We start from the raw sequence: 21653 nt of genomic DNA, 5'->3' as shown, positions 1-21653 counted from the left end.
AAGTATGCCATGCAACTACCGTAGACTTCTGTAGTCATAGTCCTGAAACTTAGTTAACTTTTAAGTTAATAACAGTAAACAACTCAATGCAAATATTGAGTTTAGCTCCAGATTATCTTCCGCTTAGTAAAGTCTCTGAAATCTGAGGCTGTCACAGACTTGACTCCTGCAGTCTGGTGTAATGTCCATCTGAAAGGGATCCAAAAAAAGTCAGTGACAAATAAACTCAAAACGAACTTTGCATCATTTTGACATCAAGGGTGCACTACGATGTTTTAGACATGATCCCAAAGTATGGTAGAACAACCGAATTTTCTGCACATTAACTACGGTGGGAAGGGTAGATTCAATGTAAATATTGAGTTTGGCTCCAGTTCACCTTCTACTTACGACATTGTCTGAAATCACCTCGGAGTGATTAGTGTTAGTGTTTCATTCATTTTTTATAATCTGAGTTCATTTGCAGTTATTAGTACTTAAAAACCTTGCACTACTACTAATTATCTCTAATGTTATAAATAGCAAAGTAGACTATGTTTGGTGTAGTTTTTATAAAAAATTTTTTTTATCCTTAAGATCGTTTTGCATACTGTTTATGAAATTTTACAACCCTACACAGGATTTTGGACTTTTAAGGTTTTAAAATAAATCAAACTAAAAAAATACATAAAATTTAGAAAAATATTAATTATTTCTAATATTTTTGTGTGTTAGGTAAAATTTTAAGTAACAATTTCTTTTCTATTGGCAATATCTGGGCTATGTTACATCACAAAAAAATAAATGAACTTTAAGAAAAATTTGAGAAAATTAATATATTGTATAAGTGATTTAAAAAAAAAAACTATTTGCATAATTTAGTTATACACACACAAAAATATAAATTGGTACTTTTAGTTTTTTTTCCACGTAATTTGTGCTTAATGTAATGGCTAACCAAAATCTACAAGCAAAACATTAATTTAGTAGTACAACTAAGTCAATAACAATATTTTATTTAAAGAAATTAATTTGTGCTGAAAATACGTGTAAGTACAAGGAAATTACAGGTTCCATGAAATTCGAGTAGAAAGAGTTAATATTATTAAACATATAAAACTCTGAGTATGCCATATTTCAAGTGGTTATAATAATTAATTTTTAATAATCAACTTATTTTCAAACAATTTTCAAATAATCAACTCAAAGAAGAAAATTCAAACAATACAAATAATCTTCTGCACTAACAAGTTATAGTAAGCAGAAAGGTTATTATTTAAAATCTATTGTGAAAAATGTCCGCATTTCACTCTAGTTCAGTCTATAAAATTAATAACTAACATTGTATAACAGACTTGTTCACAGATAGCTCTAACGTCTATGAAGAAGAAATTAAAATAACGGACAAAACAGCTACGTATGCAGGGCTAAAAACTCAAGACTATCTTAAAATTAATTTGCCCAACTTACTTGTGTTCCACCTGTGATTTGACAGAAGAAATGTTTTTCTGCCAAATGTTTGGCAAAGTTCTAGAGGACAAGAGAGCATCTCTCAATGTGCTGAATACCAGCACCTGAATACTGGCTACATCACCCTCTATCTCGGCTAAATCCAGCTCATTGCGTATGTAACTAATTATCTGTAATCCCAAGGTAATAGTTCATTAGTTTAATTAGGCTTTTATAAAGTCTTATTCAAACCATTTAAAAATTACTTTTGGAAATTAACATCATATGGCCAAACTTATAGACAAAATATAAAATGATTTCCAAAAAATATCCTCATTATTTTAGGTACAGTATTTCCATACAAAGTTTGTTTTAAGTCAGTTATAAGTTATGCCAGTTATTGTATTAATAAATAATAAATAAATAAATAAAAATGCCTTTATTGCAAGCGTTTCTCAGTATAACAACTGCTTTACAGAACAACTCTTGTCATATCTTACACTATTTACAATACTGGGAAATAAAAATAAAAACTAAAACCTATAGACTAAAGAAAACACCCAAACAAGACAAATAAATTACTGTACAATCATTTTTATTAATTTACTTTTAAAAACAGTAACAGAAGTCTGTTTAAGGGTCTGGGGGAGGTCATTGTACAACTTTGGGCCAAAATAAGAAAAGCTCCTCCTCCCAAACTCATGCTTGACTCTGGGAAAGTGAAGCAGGTCACCATGGCGGACACTGCGTTGAGAGACCTCCTCCCGAAATTGGAGCTTCTCGATCAGGTACCACGGCTCACCCAGCGCAAGCACCTTGTGGATCATGCCACATGTCAAGATCCTGCATACATTTTCCATGGGGGACAAACTGACAGCATCTCGGAAGGGTGACACATGATCAAAGCGCCTCAAATTGAAAATGAATCGAACTGCAGAATTTTGCAGTCTTTGAATCCGATCTGTCTCCCCTAGAGATACTGTTGCCGTATGCAGGATAGCAGTAATAAAATACAGATAGAACAAGGGAACTCATAAGCCGGAGCTTAGAGGATTCTGGCAGCAGACTTCTAAATCTGTACAGACCCCTCAGCCTACCAAGGGCATGCTGGATAGCATGAGTGACATGATCAGAAAAGGTGAGCTCACTGTCAAGCACAACTCCGAGAGTCTTGACTGACTCAGAGACAGACAGGCTCTCCCCACTGAGCCTTACTCTCACTCCTCTCTGACCAAGGGCCTGCACCAGATTGTGTGGGACAAGATGAAGGACAATGCACTTACCTATATTGAGTTTAAGGCCATTGTTAACCGACCAAGTGTTGATGTTCACTAGGTCGGAATTTATTTTCTCAATAACCTCATCAAGCCTCCCTCGTATGACAAGCGCAACTGACAATCATCTACGTTCAGGTGAGCTGCACAGCTTTGAACACAACTGGGGAAGTCAGACGTATATAGCACAGCTTTGAACACAACTGGGGAAGTCAGACGTATATAAGTTGAACAATATAGGTCCAAGACAACTTCCTTGAGGAACACCTCGCCTTTTGACAAGTGAAGTTGACGTCCTACTTCCCATCTTTGTAACCTGACTTCTGTCTCCTAGGTATGATTTTACCCACTCGATTGAATTTTTGTCAAAGCCATAAAAATGCATCTTAGCGTACAAAAGTTCATGGTTAAGGGAATCAAATGCTTGTGAGTAGTCCAGTATCACTAGTGAACTACACATCCCTTTATCTTTCGCATCAATTAAGTCACTGAACAGACTTACCAGGGCAATGCATGTGCTATGATTTTTTCTAAGTCCAGATTGTGTTTTTGGCAATATGTTTACTTCGTTCATATACTGTGCTATTTGACGTGTTACTATCTTTTCCATAATCTTTGATATTGCTGATAAAATCGAGATGGGTCTCAGTTGTTGGATTCATTCCTATCGTCGTTTTTACCGTATACCTCTTAAAACATTGGACTTCTGCCTTAATAAACTTAATATAATGTTCAAAGAAAGATTTTATTTGTAAAAAAATTATTATTTATAAATAATTAAAAATATTACATATATGTAACAATATTCATTTGAAAATATTCACACAAAATTTGAATGGCAGCTATCTTGAAACTGGTGTAAGATGTACAGTATAAAAATACCAATTATTACAAATCTAGTTTTCAAATACAGCTGAAACATGTACTTAATGTTTCTAAAAACCGTTTTAGATTATCCTCTTGTGTAATAACTGAGACTTCAACAAATGTTTTAATGAAGTCTGGTAAAGAATATTTTCAAATTGCATATAAATACCAATTATGCACAGAGTCTGATCTGAATCATTTAAAAATTATAATTTTCGTATAAATCTCCTTTGGAGACATGTAACCAATTCCTGATCACTCTTTTTGAAATAGGTACTATTTGAGCAAAGTTAAAAGTCTCACAATTGGATAGAATGTTCAATTGTATTTAAATAGAGACATTTAAAATAAGGTGTTAAATAGTGAAGTTACTGTTACAAATCTTTGTCTGTTCACTCTTACACCTTCCCTAAATATGGGTGTTTATAAGTAAATATGTTTCATAAATATACAAAATTGGGGGAATTGCCTGTGGAGCGTATGAGTAATAAATTCCTGAACAATTTTATACAAAGGTTCTATCTTCTACAATATGTAGAATACAATATATAATAATATGTTGGTTAATTTTTAATCTTAAGACAATTTTAGAAAATGTATTACATAACCACCAACTTTAAAACATTTATAGATGAAAAAACTTGTGCAGTTAAATCAGTTTAATTTGTCTTACTTTAACCACATGTATCAGGTTTTTTTATTGTGAGGAAGAGATCAGATTGCAGGTCCTGAAAAGAACTATTTTTATTTAACAATGAACTATCAAAAATGTATATAAGAACAGAACTATATAAGGAATCTGTTATTTTGTCAAATCCTGTGTAAAAAAAAAACCTATTAAAAAAAACTTCTAAAAAAACTATATATTATTAATTTTATATGCATATTCACAATGCAGCTAAACCATACAAATATTTGTTAGGGATACAAGAATTTTAACAGAGAAGAATATATAGATACCTCGTCCAAGAGAGGGGGGTCATTATCGGCAAACAGAAATTTTAGGATGGCTGGCAAGAATTCTGGTTGAACTTTGTGGAGGGCTTTCATCAGGACAGGTTGCACTTGGGCTCTGACCTCAGGTTGCAGGGAGAGGTTCGTAAGTGCCTCCAGAGCACTGGCCATAAGCTGGGGATTACTCTTGCGAATCAACTTGCTGAAACATTTCCCGAGTATTAGGTTACAAGCACATATCAGGACAGGCTGCACTTGGGCTCTGACCTCAGGTTGCAGGGAGAGGTTCGTAAGTGCCTCCAGAGCACTGGCCAGCAGCTGAGGATTACTCTTGCGAATCAACTTGCTGAAACATTTCCCGAGTATTAGGTTACAAGCACATATCAGGACAGGATGCACTTGAGCTCTGACCTCAGGTTGCAGGGAGAGGTTCGTAAGTGCCTCCAGAGCACTGGCCATAAGCTGGGGATTACTCTTGCGAATCAACTTACTGAAACATTTCCAGAGTATTAGGTTACAACCACACATTGTGGTTATAATCCATATACAATTACAATCCAGTCTGTGGGGATAGGCAGTGGGAGATAACCACACATGTGCAGACTACAATCAAAGGCTAAGTCTCTGAGCATGAACAATTAAAGCAAAATCCTTTTAGGTAAAATTATCAATATTAAGATAAAACTATTATAATGCAAAAAAATAAAAGCAAAGAATAAATAAATGTAAATCAGATCATATACAAATTTTACTTCTAAACACTACTATTAAATATAATATTTCATGGATAAAGAACCCCTATGGATCCTAATGGTTTATTGCACACTCAAATAATATTTGTGGGTTGAAAATTGTAAATATTTTAGCCATCTTTGCAGTTTTAAACATATATTTCACACAACGACCTGTATTGGAAATGTGCAAAATATAGCTTTTAACATACTTTTATAGACTGTTTTAAGAGCATTAATAATACATAAATGTGTTATTCAACTTCTTTACAAGTTCAAAAACACAAGTACAGTGAAATTCCATTAATACGGCATCCTATAGTTCGGCACGTTTGGTAATATGCCTTTAGGAAAAAGTAACATATTTTTGAACAACAAAAAACATCAATCATATACTACACATATACTGCAATACACTATAATATCTTTTCTTTTCGTGGTGGACACAGCATTTAAGCGGATAGAAGAGATTAGGCACCATATTCGGGCGACTTCGGGTGATATCGATTCACGTGACTGACCCTGAGCGTCAACTGTCAGCCTGTGTGCCCAGTTGCACTTTCATATTTTTGTATCAACTCAATTGAGCTTAGTAATGGTAGGTCAATTTCACAGTTAATGTGCTCAACACAGGTTTGTGACGGAAGGACGATTCTAAACGACTGACGTCTCTCGCCACTGCCGTCTGAAATACGCCAGCAGTGTCTAGAAAGACTAACAGTGGCAGTATGGTACAGGGCTGTAATGAGCCGGGATGAACAAGCTCTCAACCTTAACCGTGTTTCACTCAATCATTGTGATGCTTAGACTATGCACTGTAAATAGACTGTTTAAAATTAGTTCTTATAGATCCACATATAACGAGATCTACCTTAAGGTTATATTTGAATAATAGAAAGGTATTTTACTGTTATTATTTGTTTATTTATTATGTCCACATTATTTCTCTGAAAAATGCAAAAATCGGCATATTTGGTCATTTTGCATGCCTTAAGTCCTAACAATGCCAGATAAACAAAAGTTTACTGTATTTCAATTTGACAGCTGTAAATATAAAAATCTAACCTTTTTTAAATTCGGATTATATTACTGTACTGTTATCATTTTTAAGTTTGCAGAAATTTACATTATTTTTGTTTCCCAAAATTTAATTTTAAACTGTTTTATTTTTAAGCCAATATTTTAATTTATTAAGTACTGTCTAATTATTTCATAAAATTGTATGTTTTGATCATTTAAAGATAGGTGAGCTGTTATCAGCATCAACATTTTTTACGTAATATGATGCAAAAAAGGTTAGATTATTAACTTAAATTACAAAATAATAATCAATACAATTACATGAAAAAGGAGAAACTAATACAATATAAAACAGAAAATGTCATCTGTCATTCAAACTTTTTAAGCTGTTCAAAAGAACCTATGAAAGAATATATTCTTTTCTGAATTATAATTATAATTCATGGTCCCATTTAAGTGATTATTACATATGCATTTTATATTCTGTTAGATCAATTTTCTTGTCTTGTAAATTATGATGTGCACACATTGCAATTGTACAGTAGGAATGAAAGTTTTGTCTAGTTTTGAGTATCAGAATTATGAAATAAAAAATTTGTTTATCAAATAGGCAGATTTAAAGCTCTCTACCTCATATAAATAACAGAAAATTAAAAATTATTCAATACAAACACTTTACAATTTTAAGATAATTATACTTTATAATAAAATTGCTTCATTTACATAAAATAACTCATGAACTTAATAATGTAATTCTTTTAGTCTGATTGCTCAACAATCAAATCACTGATCATGATGTCACAGTGGTTAAAGTGTGGAAGTATAAGTGTCTTAACCAGCATCACCTTAATACTGAATGGAAAATACACAGCAACATCTTTACACTATGGATGCCAGCAAATACTCCATTAGAATTTTTATAACAGTCTCATAGTAATACAGTTATGTAATGTAGTTATGTCTTGTAAATGAGACTGGACATTTCACAGTTTCCCACAACACTCAAAGGGTTAAAGAACAAAATTATCCATAAAATATTTCCAAATCTTACCTCAATTCCAAAGCTGCATGATGGTGCTCAGCATCACTGATGATGTCTGGCAGTGATATCACGACTTCTTGTTGAATCTACAAGTTTCAAACACATTTAAATGGTTGTACAGAAATGAGTGAAAACTTAACAAAATGATTATTACAACAGGACTATAACATCGCATCTTTTATATAACTTATATAACTTTTCTTTCAAAGTAAGTACTTGAAGATAAATTTTTTATGCCTTTAAACAATTATTTAACTTTATTTCTACATATTCTGAATGATGTCATACTACTTTGTGAACTTTTAATTATATAAATTAAAACAACACATAACTGTACAAACCTACTATTACTATAACCGTTATAAGCAAATGATCGACATATATAAATCTTCCAACTATCCAGAAATTATTAATTATGTTATGAGTTAATTAAGGTTGCTCAGAAGGAATAAAACAACAAGTAACTGCTCATTGAATATGTAATGTCTAGTCTGTATATAACATTACAGACGTCAAACTATAACAGCAATAAAAGCAAACATTTTATAGTAGAAATTTATGTCTTATCATAAAAAAATAGATACAGAGTAAATAACAAACTGATATGATAAAAAATAATAGAATCATAACACATATAATGAATCTAACCAATACATACAATAAAAATATCTAACATTTAAAACTAAGTGTTGTGCTTGCAAGCCAATTAAATGCAGAAGAGGGAAATAAATTATAATAGAAGAACGCTCAGTTGTTTGAAGCAGTGCTAATACCAGATAGGAATCTGGCAGTAAGGTCATCATCACCAGTGTATAGTCTAAGCTGGGCAATGATAAGGTGAGGAGGATGAAATCTGCTCGTTCTCCAGAGGGAAAGTCAAAAATTGGTACCCATGATCTATACATCTTAGAACGTTGTTTTATTTTTGTCTTTAGAGTTCACTTGATAGTAAGCTATCATCATTTTTTAATTACATTTAATTATTTTTCCCAAGAATATGTTGAAAGCTCTATATAGACAGTACATCACATGTCATACCATCCCTCCCGAGACAAAGAGTGCTTGGGTCTAGATTAATATACAACATAATGACATTCCAAAACAACTGTTCAATTGTAATAAATATACACTAAACTGATAGTATAAAATGTATTCACACAAGAAATGTATTCCTTTCAGATGTGTATAATAGCCTATACAACATGTTTATAACACTATTTTTGGGCACATTGCATGGTAGTCAAAACCAAACTTTTTAAAAATATTTACGAAAAAAGTTCATGTCTCATCATAATTAATATTTAAAATACAATTCAGTTGGATAAAAGATCAATTCTATTTACAAATTCAATTAGCTATACTATTGGTTTTATTAGTAGATGTATTTGCATTTTGACTTGATATTTAATCAACTTTGATTCTGTCATTCATGGTCATTGTATCTTTAATCAATTCAGAAAACTGTAATCCGAGTTACATTATAGAGTACCAATGAACTCATACTCACTGTCACGTCCGATGTTGCTAGTACAACATCTAAAAGTCGCTCATTTACAGAACTGCCATCCAGCACACTGTTCAGGAATCTAAAACACTGAAGTATCATCCTCACCCAAGATAAGACAGGTGTATCATCGTCTTCACTGAAAATCATTAAAAATAATTCATGATTAAAAGGTTTAACAGTTTAAATAATGTTTCTAATAAAACAGACCAAAGTACAAAAGAGACTCCCATCGTAAGGTTTCTTATTTGTACCACATTAAAGCTTCTGTCCCAATAAATCATGGACACACACCCATCTCAATAACCCTTCAAAGTAGTTTCACATGTCTTGCTCAGTCCGCAAACTCACTGCTCTGTGATGGTTTATGTAAATGTCACATTTTTGTGTACATTCCTCTACAATCTATCGGCAGCATTTGGAACTATCAAGCATCTATTTGTTTTACTAGATAGAGATTGTTTTTTTATGATACATTCTATCTTTTTGTCATTTTTACACGGTTTTGTTAAGTTAACATTCCATTAATTTTTTTAATGGAAATAGATGACGGTTTATACCAGCTGATAGTTTCAACATTTTAGAATGCAATATTCTTTCTGCTATTTAGAATGGCTTAAGTTTACATTGTTTTCATTGCAGTGTTAAAATATAATAGTTCTTTTTTTTAATACAATAAGTGAAAAATAGCTTGTCACAAGTGTCATAGGTGGACTTTTTAAGCCTGTCCTGATTGTGGACATTGGTTTTTTTTTTATATAATGTGAATCGTTATAAAAGAACAATAATGTAATAAAGTAATCCTATAATTTTGAACAGTTATTTTTTATTACATTTTAAAAATTAACCTTGAAAAAATGGCAAATAACAATAACCAGGTTGCTGACTCACGATGTTACTGATGGCATACTGAATAACTCCCACGGTTGGGAGTGGACAGGCCCATGAAAAGTACTGCATTCACTAGTTCATGTTGTACAGTATTGTCTACTTTGCTAGTATAGTGAGTTGGCTTAAAGCGGTTTATTTCTGTTACAACAGCCCTACTGTTAAATCACCACAGCCTCAGTTAACGTTCATCATTGATTTTGCATACATGCTTCATGTGAGCATAAAGCACATTGTAAGCACATTGGCATAAAGGTGTGCTTCCAACTCTGCAGTGGACTTGTTCTGTGTTTTATTCATAATCTATTGATAAACATAAACTATTAACTAGGTTCGTCAACACGAATACATCAGGATAGATATAAGAAAGTAAGTTACAAACCACTTTGATTAAATCTTAAGTTAATGTTCTCTATTTGCTTCAGGAGAGCACCTTACCCCACCCGCTTATTTACACTCTCCTAGGGGGAGGGGGAGGGAGTATTCTGTATCTCTCTTTATTCCCACTCATTTCTTTATTTTGATACCACACCCCTTAGTGTATCTAAATACAACACTGTGCCTGATAATCCAGGACAATCATGATTCCAGTGCACTGAAAGATTTACAAAAATACTTAAAAATAAGAAGTAGTACAGTAACAGTTTACTTTCGGTCATTGTTTCGTTCCTATACAGTACCAGTCATCTTTTCTAAAACATTTTTTTTTAATGATCAATATTTCATTATCAAAAATTGAATAAAAAAAGATTAATAAAACTTGAAACAAAACCAACATTTGTAGTCAAATAAAGGATAGTATTGCACAATCAAACCAGTAGAGACAGTGTTATTTACTTCAATCATTGAAAATTAGGTTCTAACAATCATGAATAGACCAAACACTACTAACCCAGTTCCATCCATAACAATTTTGGCGAGTTTGTCCATCAACAACTCCGTGACTGGAGTCTGCAGGCAGTTGACTTGTAGCAACATACGCATCAGACTGTCCTGTGTGTCGCCTCGGGATACATCACACTCGGTGGATGTCTGAAACATTTCAAGGTAATTACGGAGGGAAACTAGAAATTCATCAGTTTCATAAATAATAAATCTGTATTGCACATTTACAACTATCAATAATTTCAATGCAAATTCAAACTTATGTTGAAATTGTTCTGTTTATATATTTAACTATCCGAAATGTGAGTTGCGAATTTGTCAAGCACTTTGCAACACTACATACAGCACCTATTGTCATGAACAACAAAAGTTCCATGTTGCTAGCAACATTACACTACTAAGACAGAATCACCCTTGATGACAGGTTATTTCAAGATTTGGCCACCTTCTTCTGATCGTGCAAACTACCAACTACAGGCACACCATTTATTCACTGTATTAATATCAATGGCATCTCTACCATACATGAATAATGATGTTCACTTCAGTTTGGACCAACTCTTCAGTATATGACCAGACAAACAAATCTTTTTTTTCAACGACCATAAATGGAGAGAGTGGTGTCAAGGATGAAAATAGGACAAAAATGCATGAGAGGAAAGGTGCTGGTACCCACAATACTCATAAACTAATTTAACTATCTCAACATCTCTGAGATGGATGGATGTGTTAATCTGTTCTTACACAGCTCACCAACCCGGTTGTCTTGACCCACCTTGAGCAATTCTTTTCAACAGCATATTTTAAGTTGACACTGTACTGATCTTCAACTTGGGGTAATAAATCTATATTGTTTTTGACAAGGAAAAGAGCAAACAAACTAACTTTCCCAACACTTTATTACATTACAATCAAGACAAAGAGGAAAAATAGCAAAAACTCTTTCCGCACTGCTTGAGCTTCAAAAGGATTATTATCCAACCAAAATACAAGTGAATACGACAACACTTTTCATTCTGAAAACTTGAAATTTATATCAAATTATCACCTCTTGTCGTAAACAAGCACAATCTCCTTTTCACATGGGAACATGGAAGCTATATCTACCTTAAGGTTCTTATGGTATACCCGAACCATCAATCCACTTAGCCAGAATAGAGGCAAGTCGCTGACCCTGACTTCGTGTACCTGGCAGTAGGTACTTTTCTTCATCTTAAAAAGACGAAACTACAAATTTTGATGTAGCCCTTAAATAACATCCACAACAGGGAAGTACACATTCAGTTATACAAATTGTTCTTCCTTACACTAAAATTACATGATAAATCCACAACTTCTCACACTGTCACTTCAAGCAATTTTACATCTAAAAATGATTTTTAAACTTCTGCGGAAACCATTGGACACATTAAACTCAGCCAAAACTTATATTAAATGGTTCACACTAACAAATGTCCTTAGAATATCTAACAACACAACGTGGAAATTGATGTAATTTCATCAACATTTCTGATAATTTTGTCTGTGACATTCTCATAGCCATTTTCAAAAGTACAATGACACAATTGATTGTTTTATAGATATACTCAGCCAAGATCTTACAGAGATAAAATTACGTACAATGGATAAGAACACAACGTCCAGGTATCCATTAAGAATGGAAATCCTTGTAACTACAGAACCAATACACAGGGCAGAGGACAATCCGTGCTTCCATGGACCAATCAACCACCATCAAAAATAGTCCTTCCCGCTCAGTCAGAAGAAGTACAGTAGGTAGATTTTGTGACAACTGATCACATTATTCATTTATTGTTATGGGATTTATATGTACTACTCAATATCTCAAGAACCGTTCAAGATACAACAAAATTGTATATAACAAAAAGTTTAAGAAATTTTATAACCATTTCAAAACAATTCTTATTTTTCTAGTTTTATAAATGAAATGAAATGAAATATGCCTTTATTTAAGAGGCGGAGTTGTTATATATATATAACAGAGTTATGAATTTTTTGAGTTTGAACATCTACCCTAATGGAACAAAATTGCATACCAAGCTGGCATTAGCTTAGCCGAGATATTTAGAACATAAATTTTTGTACCAAGGTTGAGCTTGTCTAAGCATTCCAAAAGCTACCTTTTTGTTATAGAAAAATTTGTATAGGATTTATACGTAATCGATATCTTGAAACAATTTGAGAAAAAATATTTTTAATTACAAAATGCTTAATATCCCAATAATATATTCCCAAACACTTTTTGCTTTTTCTCCATGTTCATAAATATCAGAGTTTTCAACTTTTGTATACAAAATCTACCTAAAACAGAGGTATATACAAAATACAAAAATTCCTTATCTCTAGACCAACAAACATTTCCTTAACATCTCAAACTGAAATAGAATAAATAGGTCATTGATTTTGCCCACTATTTTTTAAATGTGTCTCACCTAATTAATGAGCATTCCATTTGTATAAAGCATTTTATTTCATATAAATATTTTCTGTTTGAATTATTTTAGGTAAAAATTGAAAAAAATAACTCATTTAAATTTAGTTTAAATCAGTCACAACAATTAAAAGGCTAACTTATTGAAAAGGCATAATATTTCTCACCTCAGTGAAGAACACAGCAAATTTCAAACATTTGATGTTATTACAATATGTTTCCAAGTCCTTCATTATGTGCTCAACATTTCTTTTCAGCTCTTTTCCATCAGACGAAATTGCATTGTTGATATCTCTAATAAAAATTGCCTGGTCTGTTTCTGAAAAAAACAAAAATTGGGAAATTATTTGATATTTATTATTTAAATGAGAGAAATTGTATCAAATACGAGATAACAAAATCGGCTGGGAGCTTCTGTGGGCTCAGACTATTATACCAAATACTAAGAACTAAATACACATTTAAAAATAACACATTAAACACCTACTGAATATTATTGAATTTAAAGTTGTAAATTAAATATAAACTCTAAAAGTTATTTTAACATACAGTAAATTTAAATAAGAAGTACATTTCAATTTGCAGTTAATGTTTAGAATCAAGCTCACAGAAATTTTCTTATTATAATAAATTAACTTATGCCAACACTTCTGGAGTGTTTTTAACAATTTCTTGGTTAATCATGATCCTACAACATTGAAATTCTAACTATGCTTGTTTTAGAAACTTGATAACTAACAAGGTGAGGGAGGTAGAAGGAGATTTATCTCAAAGAACTTCACTGACATTGAGAAAATATCATTAACTACAGACTAAAGAAAAAATTCCCTTGTGAAACATATCTGTAACCTCTTTGTTCCTTGAGAAAATCAGAAAGCCAGTGACTTAGATGGTAATTGGTAATGATAATTTTCTTTCTTTTTCCGGGAGAAAGAGGGGGAAAACACACACATTATCAAAATGGGATGGTCAGGATGAAGAAATGTTATAATCTGTCCTTTGATTCCTTCATGTTATTTGAATAGTAATGATTTGGCTTTTAATGATGTCTAATCTGGGTTTTAAGACAACAATCCTTTCCATTAAATCTTTCAAGTCCGTCTGAACTTATTTGACATCAACAAGGATATCACTAAGCAGATCCAGTTTAACTACATACAAGATCAGAGACTTTATTTACAAGAAAATCAAACTTATTAAACAGAAGATTCCATGGCTGGGAATTATTATCAAGACAATCAACATGTTTATAAAGAAGAGTCTCTCCTCTGCCGCGCCACTCACTGTGCATTTGATTATCTTCATAAATTTTACTAATTGGGCAATCTGAATGTGTATTCATGCCTTGCTTCACAGCTGTTATTGTCAATGCTCCATCCCCTACCACTCCAATACATAACCCCCTCCTCCTCGCAAGTCTTCCTTTTTTAGCTACCACTATCGCAATACATCTGTCAAAGTAAATGTAAAATTTCAAGTCCATGCTCAGTTTGTTCTTGAGATATCCAGCAAAAAACATACACACTGGCAGAGTAGACAGACAGATTGACAGAAGAATAATTTTGCCAGACCCTTTAATGATAACTAAGCAAAATGTAGCCAATAGCAAAATATAAAGTTTATTGCCCGATTCATTCTTGAGATATTACTGTGAGTTATAGGCTTTCCTAATGTTCAGTTAAATCCCATGGAGAGACATGCACCTTCGAACTCTCTCTTGACTAAATAAAAATAAACCGATACAACGGAATACAGTATTGAAGGACCCAACGAAATAGGTCTTAGTGACGAATCAAGCAAAGTAACCTCATTATGTGCCTTTTCATATAATAATTTGTTTATCCTATGATTTTCTCCTTTCTATCAGGGTTACCCATAAGACCAATGATCAGCCAGACAATTTATATTCACTTAAGTAAAATACATGTTTTAGTATACAGTCATTTCTATTATTACTGGAACTCTCATGGCAACACCAACACCTTGGCTCCCAGTGCTGAGCAATATAGCACCACCTGAGATTAGACGCAAAGAGGCTCTTCTGAGAGAGTTCAATAAGATCGTGTCCAATCCCGAATTGCCCGTTACGCGCGACCTTCCTCAGCAAGATAGCCGGCTCAAATCACGCAAGCCATCACTACGAACAGCATCCCAGTTGATAGAGGAGAACTTTACGCCTAATGCTAACTGGGCGTCATCCTGGGAATCATTCGATGGACGGAACAAGTTCTTGATATCCGATCCTACGAAAGCAGCGGGTGGCTTGGAAATTCCTCGAAAGGAATGGGTTTTTATTGAATCGTTTTCGAACTGGGGTTGGGAGAAGCAATCACTGGAAATTCAAGTGGGGTATTACTGACGACCAGACGTGTGATTGTGGCGCAAACTCTCAGACAATTGAGCACATTGTAAACGACTGCCCTTTGCGATTGTTTTCTGGTGGTCTGGCTGGTCTGAGTGGTTTAGAGGATGGGTCTCTAAACTGGCTCAGTAATTTGGATTTAGCTTTGTGACGGGAGATTGTAATATTATTTTTAATTTATGACTCAAGAACTTTGTTCTTACGTACTTTTTAATAATTGTAATTTTTAATTTATTTATTTATGGATAGCTGCCTTTGTCCCCCATACGATATATATATATATATATTATACAACCGCATTTCTGAAACAATGTTATGATATGTTACCAACATGATATGAAAGTAAATTCTGATATTTTACGGATAGGTACTATTACAAGGGATGTTCATCACCATTAGCACAGTTCGGTGCTGCGGAAGCCTATGCTGATGGATGGATTTCTGTTCTACAACTATATTTCTTTATTACAAGATCTCATTTCTTGAAGTCTTCTAATAAAGAAATTTAAACAATATTATGTCTTACCAGATTAAGACGGCCTGCTAGGTATTGTTTTTTTTCTATCATACCAGTTACTCAGAATTGCTCACCATGTGTCACCATCAGTGTACAGTTGGTGCTCGTATGCTATGTCATTTGACGAAAACATGAAGGAACTGATCTCTTCCAACAAATTATTGAAGATATCAAAGTATTCTGGGGTAAACTTTAAAAAGCGGCCTACACTCTCTATTCGGTTGTATTTATCAGATGGTTTGATTGTTTTTACCCGAATGAATAATTTGACATTACAATTTATGTAACAAAACATATGATTTCTACTTATTAGTTACAGTCATTTCTCATGTAAACAATAAACTGCAAGAAGTAACTAATTTGTTGAGAATTTAAAAATGACGATGAATATGATAAAATTCTAGATATGCATGTGGATTTGGCTACTGCCTTCACAAAAATGGTTGCTCACTGCTATCCGTGCAATCTATAAATACTGTAATGTATTTCTGACATGTAGGTTTAGGCCAAAGTTGGATTTGTTATTTTGTAATGTTATTGTTGAATTTATGTTATTTAAAATTGTAATATATTATTCTTGTTGTTAATGTATTATAATTCCTGTTTCGTACAATTAATATATAATATCAAATTTGGATAATATATCGAATAGTTCGATAATAACAACTGAACGAGTGTAGGCCACTTATAAAAGTCTCCTTGTATTCTATCCATCAGAAGTGTAAAATTAATTGTTTAATAATATTCACATTTAATAAGTTTTGTCTTTTGAGAAGTGTGCATGTTTATGTTGTGAACAAACAAGTAAAACCGTTAATTTATGAATAGTATCAATTCAGATTATAAGAAGCCAATTTACTTTCATATCAGTGAGATTTTATACAAAATAGTTTAATAAATGCTGTTATACACTAAAAAAACCAGCATGCAAACAGTTAAGAGGCCTGATTTTACTACAAAACAATTGCGATACAGATCTGCAATAATGGAAAGATCTAGGACAGACCTTGGGTAGGGTACGATAAGTGGACCCGGTTTTTATATCGAAATTGGCAAACAATATTACTTAATCATAACCACTGATACAATCAATCAATACTGGTTAATTATTTTGAACAAATAACTGAAATATTCTATATCAACAGCTGTAAACACTTTCAAATAATAAACGTAAGGTAATATTTCAATTTTACATATAAGTAACATTTGATTATTAAAAATGGCAATGGTCAATTTTAGAAAACTACACGACATTGCTTTGAAAGGTGATAAGGTAATTCTAAGCAATATATGGGTCAACCTCGATTTCTCTCATTTTACAATATAATGTTTCAATAGTCAATTAGAAAAGGAAATGACTAGAATTTCTTGCCGGAAAGCAGTTATAGGGAGCAGGCAACTCATATTACAATATAATGTTCCAATAGTCAATTAGAAAAGGAAATGACTAGAATTTCTTGCTGGAAAGCAGTTATAGGGAGCAGGCAACCGCGAGAATTACCTATTAGTGATCAGGGGCACTGACGTGATCTGGGTTTCAAATTTGGAACTACTCGAGTTAATTTTTTTTTATAAAAGAGCAAGCAGCGCGAAGCGCTGCGCAGCGGGCAAGCATCGTGCGTGATCTTCATATATACTGAATTGATTCAGGCCAAAGGAATAACACATATTCCTTTACCAGATTTTTACGGAGATTTTGTATTGGGCGGATTATATTGGTTTACTTTGCTTTCCAGCATGTAATTATGTGTTTAAAATTGTTTTACGTACATTACCTACATTATATTGTAATATGTAATAACAATTTATCAGAAATTTTTAATAAAAAAAAGGATCACGCACGATGCCTGCCCGCTGCGCAGCGCTTCGCGCTGCTTGCTCTTTTAGAAAAAAAATTCACTCGAGTAGTTCCAAATTTGAAGCCCAGATCACGTCAGTGCCCCTGATCACTAATAGGTAACTCTAAGCAATATATGACCGTCTGGCGGTTGCCTGCTCCCTATAACTGCTTTCCGGCAAGAAATTCTAGTCATTTCCTTTTCTAATTGACTATTGGAACATTATATTGTAATATGAGAAAAATCGAGGTTGACCCATATATTGCTTAGAATTACCGATGATAAGACATGTTTTACGTGGCTTCAACATGTTGGACTCGTACCGAAAAATCCATTATGTGAAATTTGTGGGAAAGAAACAACTGTAACTGTGAGAGGAGCAAATATGGTCGTCTTCAGTTTTCCTAATTTTGCTTATAATAGGCCTAATTTGTTTCATCACTGTAAATATTAAATCCATATTTTAATTTAAAACATATGATTGTTATTGACGACTATAGATACTTTTATATCGATTGATAGTCTAGGATTTGAGATGCGAATATTAGGTATCGATGATTACATTCTTCGATATAAAAAACCGGGTCCGCTTATCATACCCTACCCCAGACCTTTAAATAGTATTATACTATTTATTAATTAAATACTTACTCAGAACATTCGGAGAGGTCCCATCTGACAAAGTTAAACCTGCCTCTTCAAACAATTCCTCAAGATATGTGTCTTTCTTGTTATATACAGGATTCTTCTTAACTTTCTTTTGAATACTATTATTGTCAGAGGGAGCACATAATGAAGGTTTAGCAAATGCTTTTTTATTTTGTTGTGTGCTATTGTTAATTTCTATCTCATTCAATTTGTTACTAGGAACAACTTTAGGTTTAACCTTGTGCAATTTTGATGGTGTTTTATTGTCTCGTGTTTCTTGTAGAGTACTAAAGGAAAGATCTTTCATAATAGAAGAACTGTCATTAGTCACAAACCTTCTAGACCTCTTCGGCGAAGGCTCAGGATCAGAATGAATCTCATCATCAGATTTGTTAAGGTCAACTTTTGAAGGAGTTCTGCTAGATGATTGAATTTGCAAAGCTTTGTTAGGATTAGGCCTAGTATTTTCAAATTTATCAACTACATTCTGTTGTGTTTTGGTAATGATTTTACTAGGTAATTGAATTTGTGAAGTTTTATTAGGATTCACATTTTCTGATTTATCAGCTACATTCTGTTGTGTTTTGGAAATAGTTCGGACTATACCTAAGCCACCAGACTTTGTTTTTCGTTTATACATGATATTGCTCGTATACTATGCTAAATCAATTAAGTAAGTTAAAATATTTTAGATTCTTAACTAATTGCAAATATTGTAAGTAGCCTATATCAGTCAAAAACTTATGTTAGACAGGTTATGTTTTTTCCATGATTCCTTGTTCTTGATGCACAAACAAAAACTATAAAATATTTTCAATGAATGTTGCACAATAGGTAAAGAATATTTATGTTTCAAATAATGAACTTCACTTTCATTGAATGAATCACAATGTTTGAAAAATCCACTACTTCTTGACTTCAATTATTGTTACACCACTACTGACTGTGTGTGTTAGTGTTTTCGTTTTCAACTTCTACCTCTTCACGTTGCGTTTCCCGCCAATACCTATAAGACAAAGACAGTCGATTTTCGGTCGGCAAATTAACCAGCAACAGAACCATGAAACAGCTGATGTATTATATGTATTTTAAAATATGATACTCATATATTTGAACTATTTTTGTCATCCAAACACTATTGAAGGTAGCCGTGGTGTTTATTTCCAATTTTTTTATTGGAATTGTAATTTTGAACCATTATCCCGCACAACCAAAGAAATGTAGCATTAGTTTAAATAGTGCAGTCATTGAAGCTAAAAATACGGTCTTACCTCCGAATTTTTTTACTGTGAAACCGATTTGCATGAAAATTTTGGAATTAGGCTCATCTTTACCCTTAACTTCAAAAGTGAAAATGATCTGAACTCCGCCTATTATTTTTAAGGGGTGTAAACAACCCCTTAATGGAAAAATTCACATTGAGCCATTTTATCGCTAGAAAACATGTCTAATAGTAAGTGGTGAAATTGTAAAAGTGTTTTCTAAAACATTTACCTCATATTAAAATCAATTTTCAACCCCTTGAAAATCTTACAATCCTTGCAAACAACCCCTAAATTGAAAAAATCACAAAAAAATACTTTGGTATGACATAAAAAGATGTGTAAGTATAGAGTAAGTAATATTTTATATTCTCTATAATAATTATCAAATTATTAACCCCCTTACAACCCTTGAAAACTACCCCTTGATAAAAAAAATTTAAAAAAAACTTTTATAAAATGAAAAAGATTTAAATATTATTCCACACTCTCGAAAATAATTATCATATTCTTAAGCTTTTCTACCTCAAAACTACCCCTAAATTAAAACAGTAAATATATATGATTACATATGTAAAAATAATTTAATTTAGAGTAAAAAAATTGCCATTTATTGAATAAAAATATTAACAAATTATATAAAATTCACTCAAATGTGTTATATACACATATAAGAACGTTGGTATGTATTCATGCCTACGTTTCCAAAATATATGAGCCATATTATGTATATTTATACACATTACAATAGTTTTGGGTCTCTATTATTACTGCGTACTTTCACATTGCTCCAAATATTTACACTCCGAAATTTTCAGTTACTAAGTAGAAAAAATATGATAAGTTTTTGGACCATAACTCCTTTAATTTTCATGCTATCACAATTTATAGAAAAAACCATTGTAAAGGGAATTAAGAGATCTACAACATACTTTATTGCAATATGTAGTAAAAAACCTTTTTCTAAAACGGTGAAGGGTTAAAGGGCTTAAGAGAGGCTGTGATTGCGCTGCCACGCGCTCTTTAAACAATCATATCCCCGTCAATTTTCTGTTTGACAGAAAAAACAAAAAAAAAACCAAATTGTTTGTCAGAAAAATACCTAAATTTTTCATCCTTACACTTTTATACGTATCTATCGTCATTTTTGATATATTATGAAAAAGGTGTTTTTTTTTTAATTTGAAATTTTTTTTAATCGTGACTTTTTTTGAAAAATATTTGTCCTGAAGCAGCCAAACTGATGCAATCTATCAAAACTCTTCATAATAAGTTAATTCTATGCGGAATACGATTAATTTTAATTATGGTAGAAATGGCACTTATGAAAACCCATTGATTTAAAAGAAAAAACATTAGATGCTCCTCTTATTTGCAATACAGCTCACTTATTTTACGTGCAAAAGACTTTTAATAGTGCTCATTGTAAAGCTTATTTCAAGCACTACAAAACACTTTTTTTATTAGAATGCCTAAAATGGCATCTCCTTGCCGCTAGATGGCATTGACCACATCGATTAAATTTTAGACAAAATAAAAAAACTGCTTTGATCTTTAATTATCTAGCTTAATATTACACTTAGAATACTTTATAAAAAACCAAATTATTTATTTATTTACCTGCTATAATTTTGTTCTTTATAAATTTTTCGATAAAACGTATATTTTTAAAGATATTTACAAAAATCCGATGAAAAACGTGAAAAAAATTGCGAATTTTCATTTGCCAATAACTTGAAAAGTATTAGATTTTTCAAAAAACTTTATAGATAATTTTTTTGCTTAAAATTAAGCTTTCTATCGGTATCCGAGGTTATTTTGAAAAAGAAAAAAATTCACCCTCAAGAAGGGGTGGCAACCACCCCCAGGGTGGTTGCGGAGTTTCAAATCATTTTCACTTTTGAAGTTAAGGTTAAGATGAACCTAATTCCAAAAAATTGTATGCAATTCGGTTCACAGTATAAAAATTCGGAGCAATAAT

At 32.4% G+C, this 21653-nt stretch overlaps 1 protein-coding gene across 1 annotated transcript in view; it reads right to left on the bottom strand.

Moving 5' to 3' along the window:
- The window catches only part of LOC124363612 (Fanconi anemia group D2 protein homolog), a 56826-nt gene extending 37447 nt beyond the window's left edge, over positions 1-19379 (bottom strand). Inside the window, exons 1-7 of the mRNA XM_046818869.1 lie at positions 18414-19379; positions 13213-13364; positions 10601-10740; positions 8824-8959; positions 7326-7402; positions 4530-4725; positions 1450-1619 (exon numbers count right to left, since the gene is read on the bottom strand). Coding sequence (XP_046674825.1) covers positions 1450-1619; positions 4530-4725; positions 7326-7402; positions 8824-8959; positions 10601-10740; positions 13213-13364; positions 18414-19050 — 1508 coding nt within the window. The 5' untranslated portion in view covers positions 19051-19379. The remainder of the gene's footprint in view (positions 1-1449; positions 1620-4529; positions 4726-7325; positions 7403-8823; positions 8960-10600; positions 10741-13212; positions 13365-18413) is intronic.
- Between the last annotated feature and the right edge of the window lie 2274 nt (positions 19380-21653).

The sequence above is a fragment of the Homalodisca vitripennis genome, chromosome 5 (assembly GCF_021130785.1).
Source record: "Homalodisca vitripennis isolate AUS2020 chromosome 5, UT_GWSS_2.1, whole genome shotgun sequence".
NCBI lineage: Eukaryota > Metazoa > Arthropoda > Insecta > Hemiptera > Cicadellidae > Homalodisca > Homalodisca vitripennis.
The sequence above is the reverse complement of the archived record's forward strand: the minus strand, read 5'-3'. Positions and strand labels throughout refer to the sequence as shown.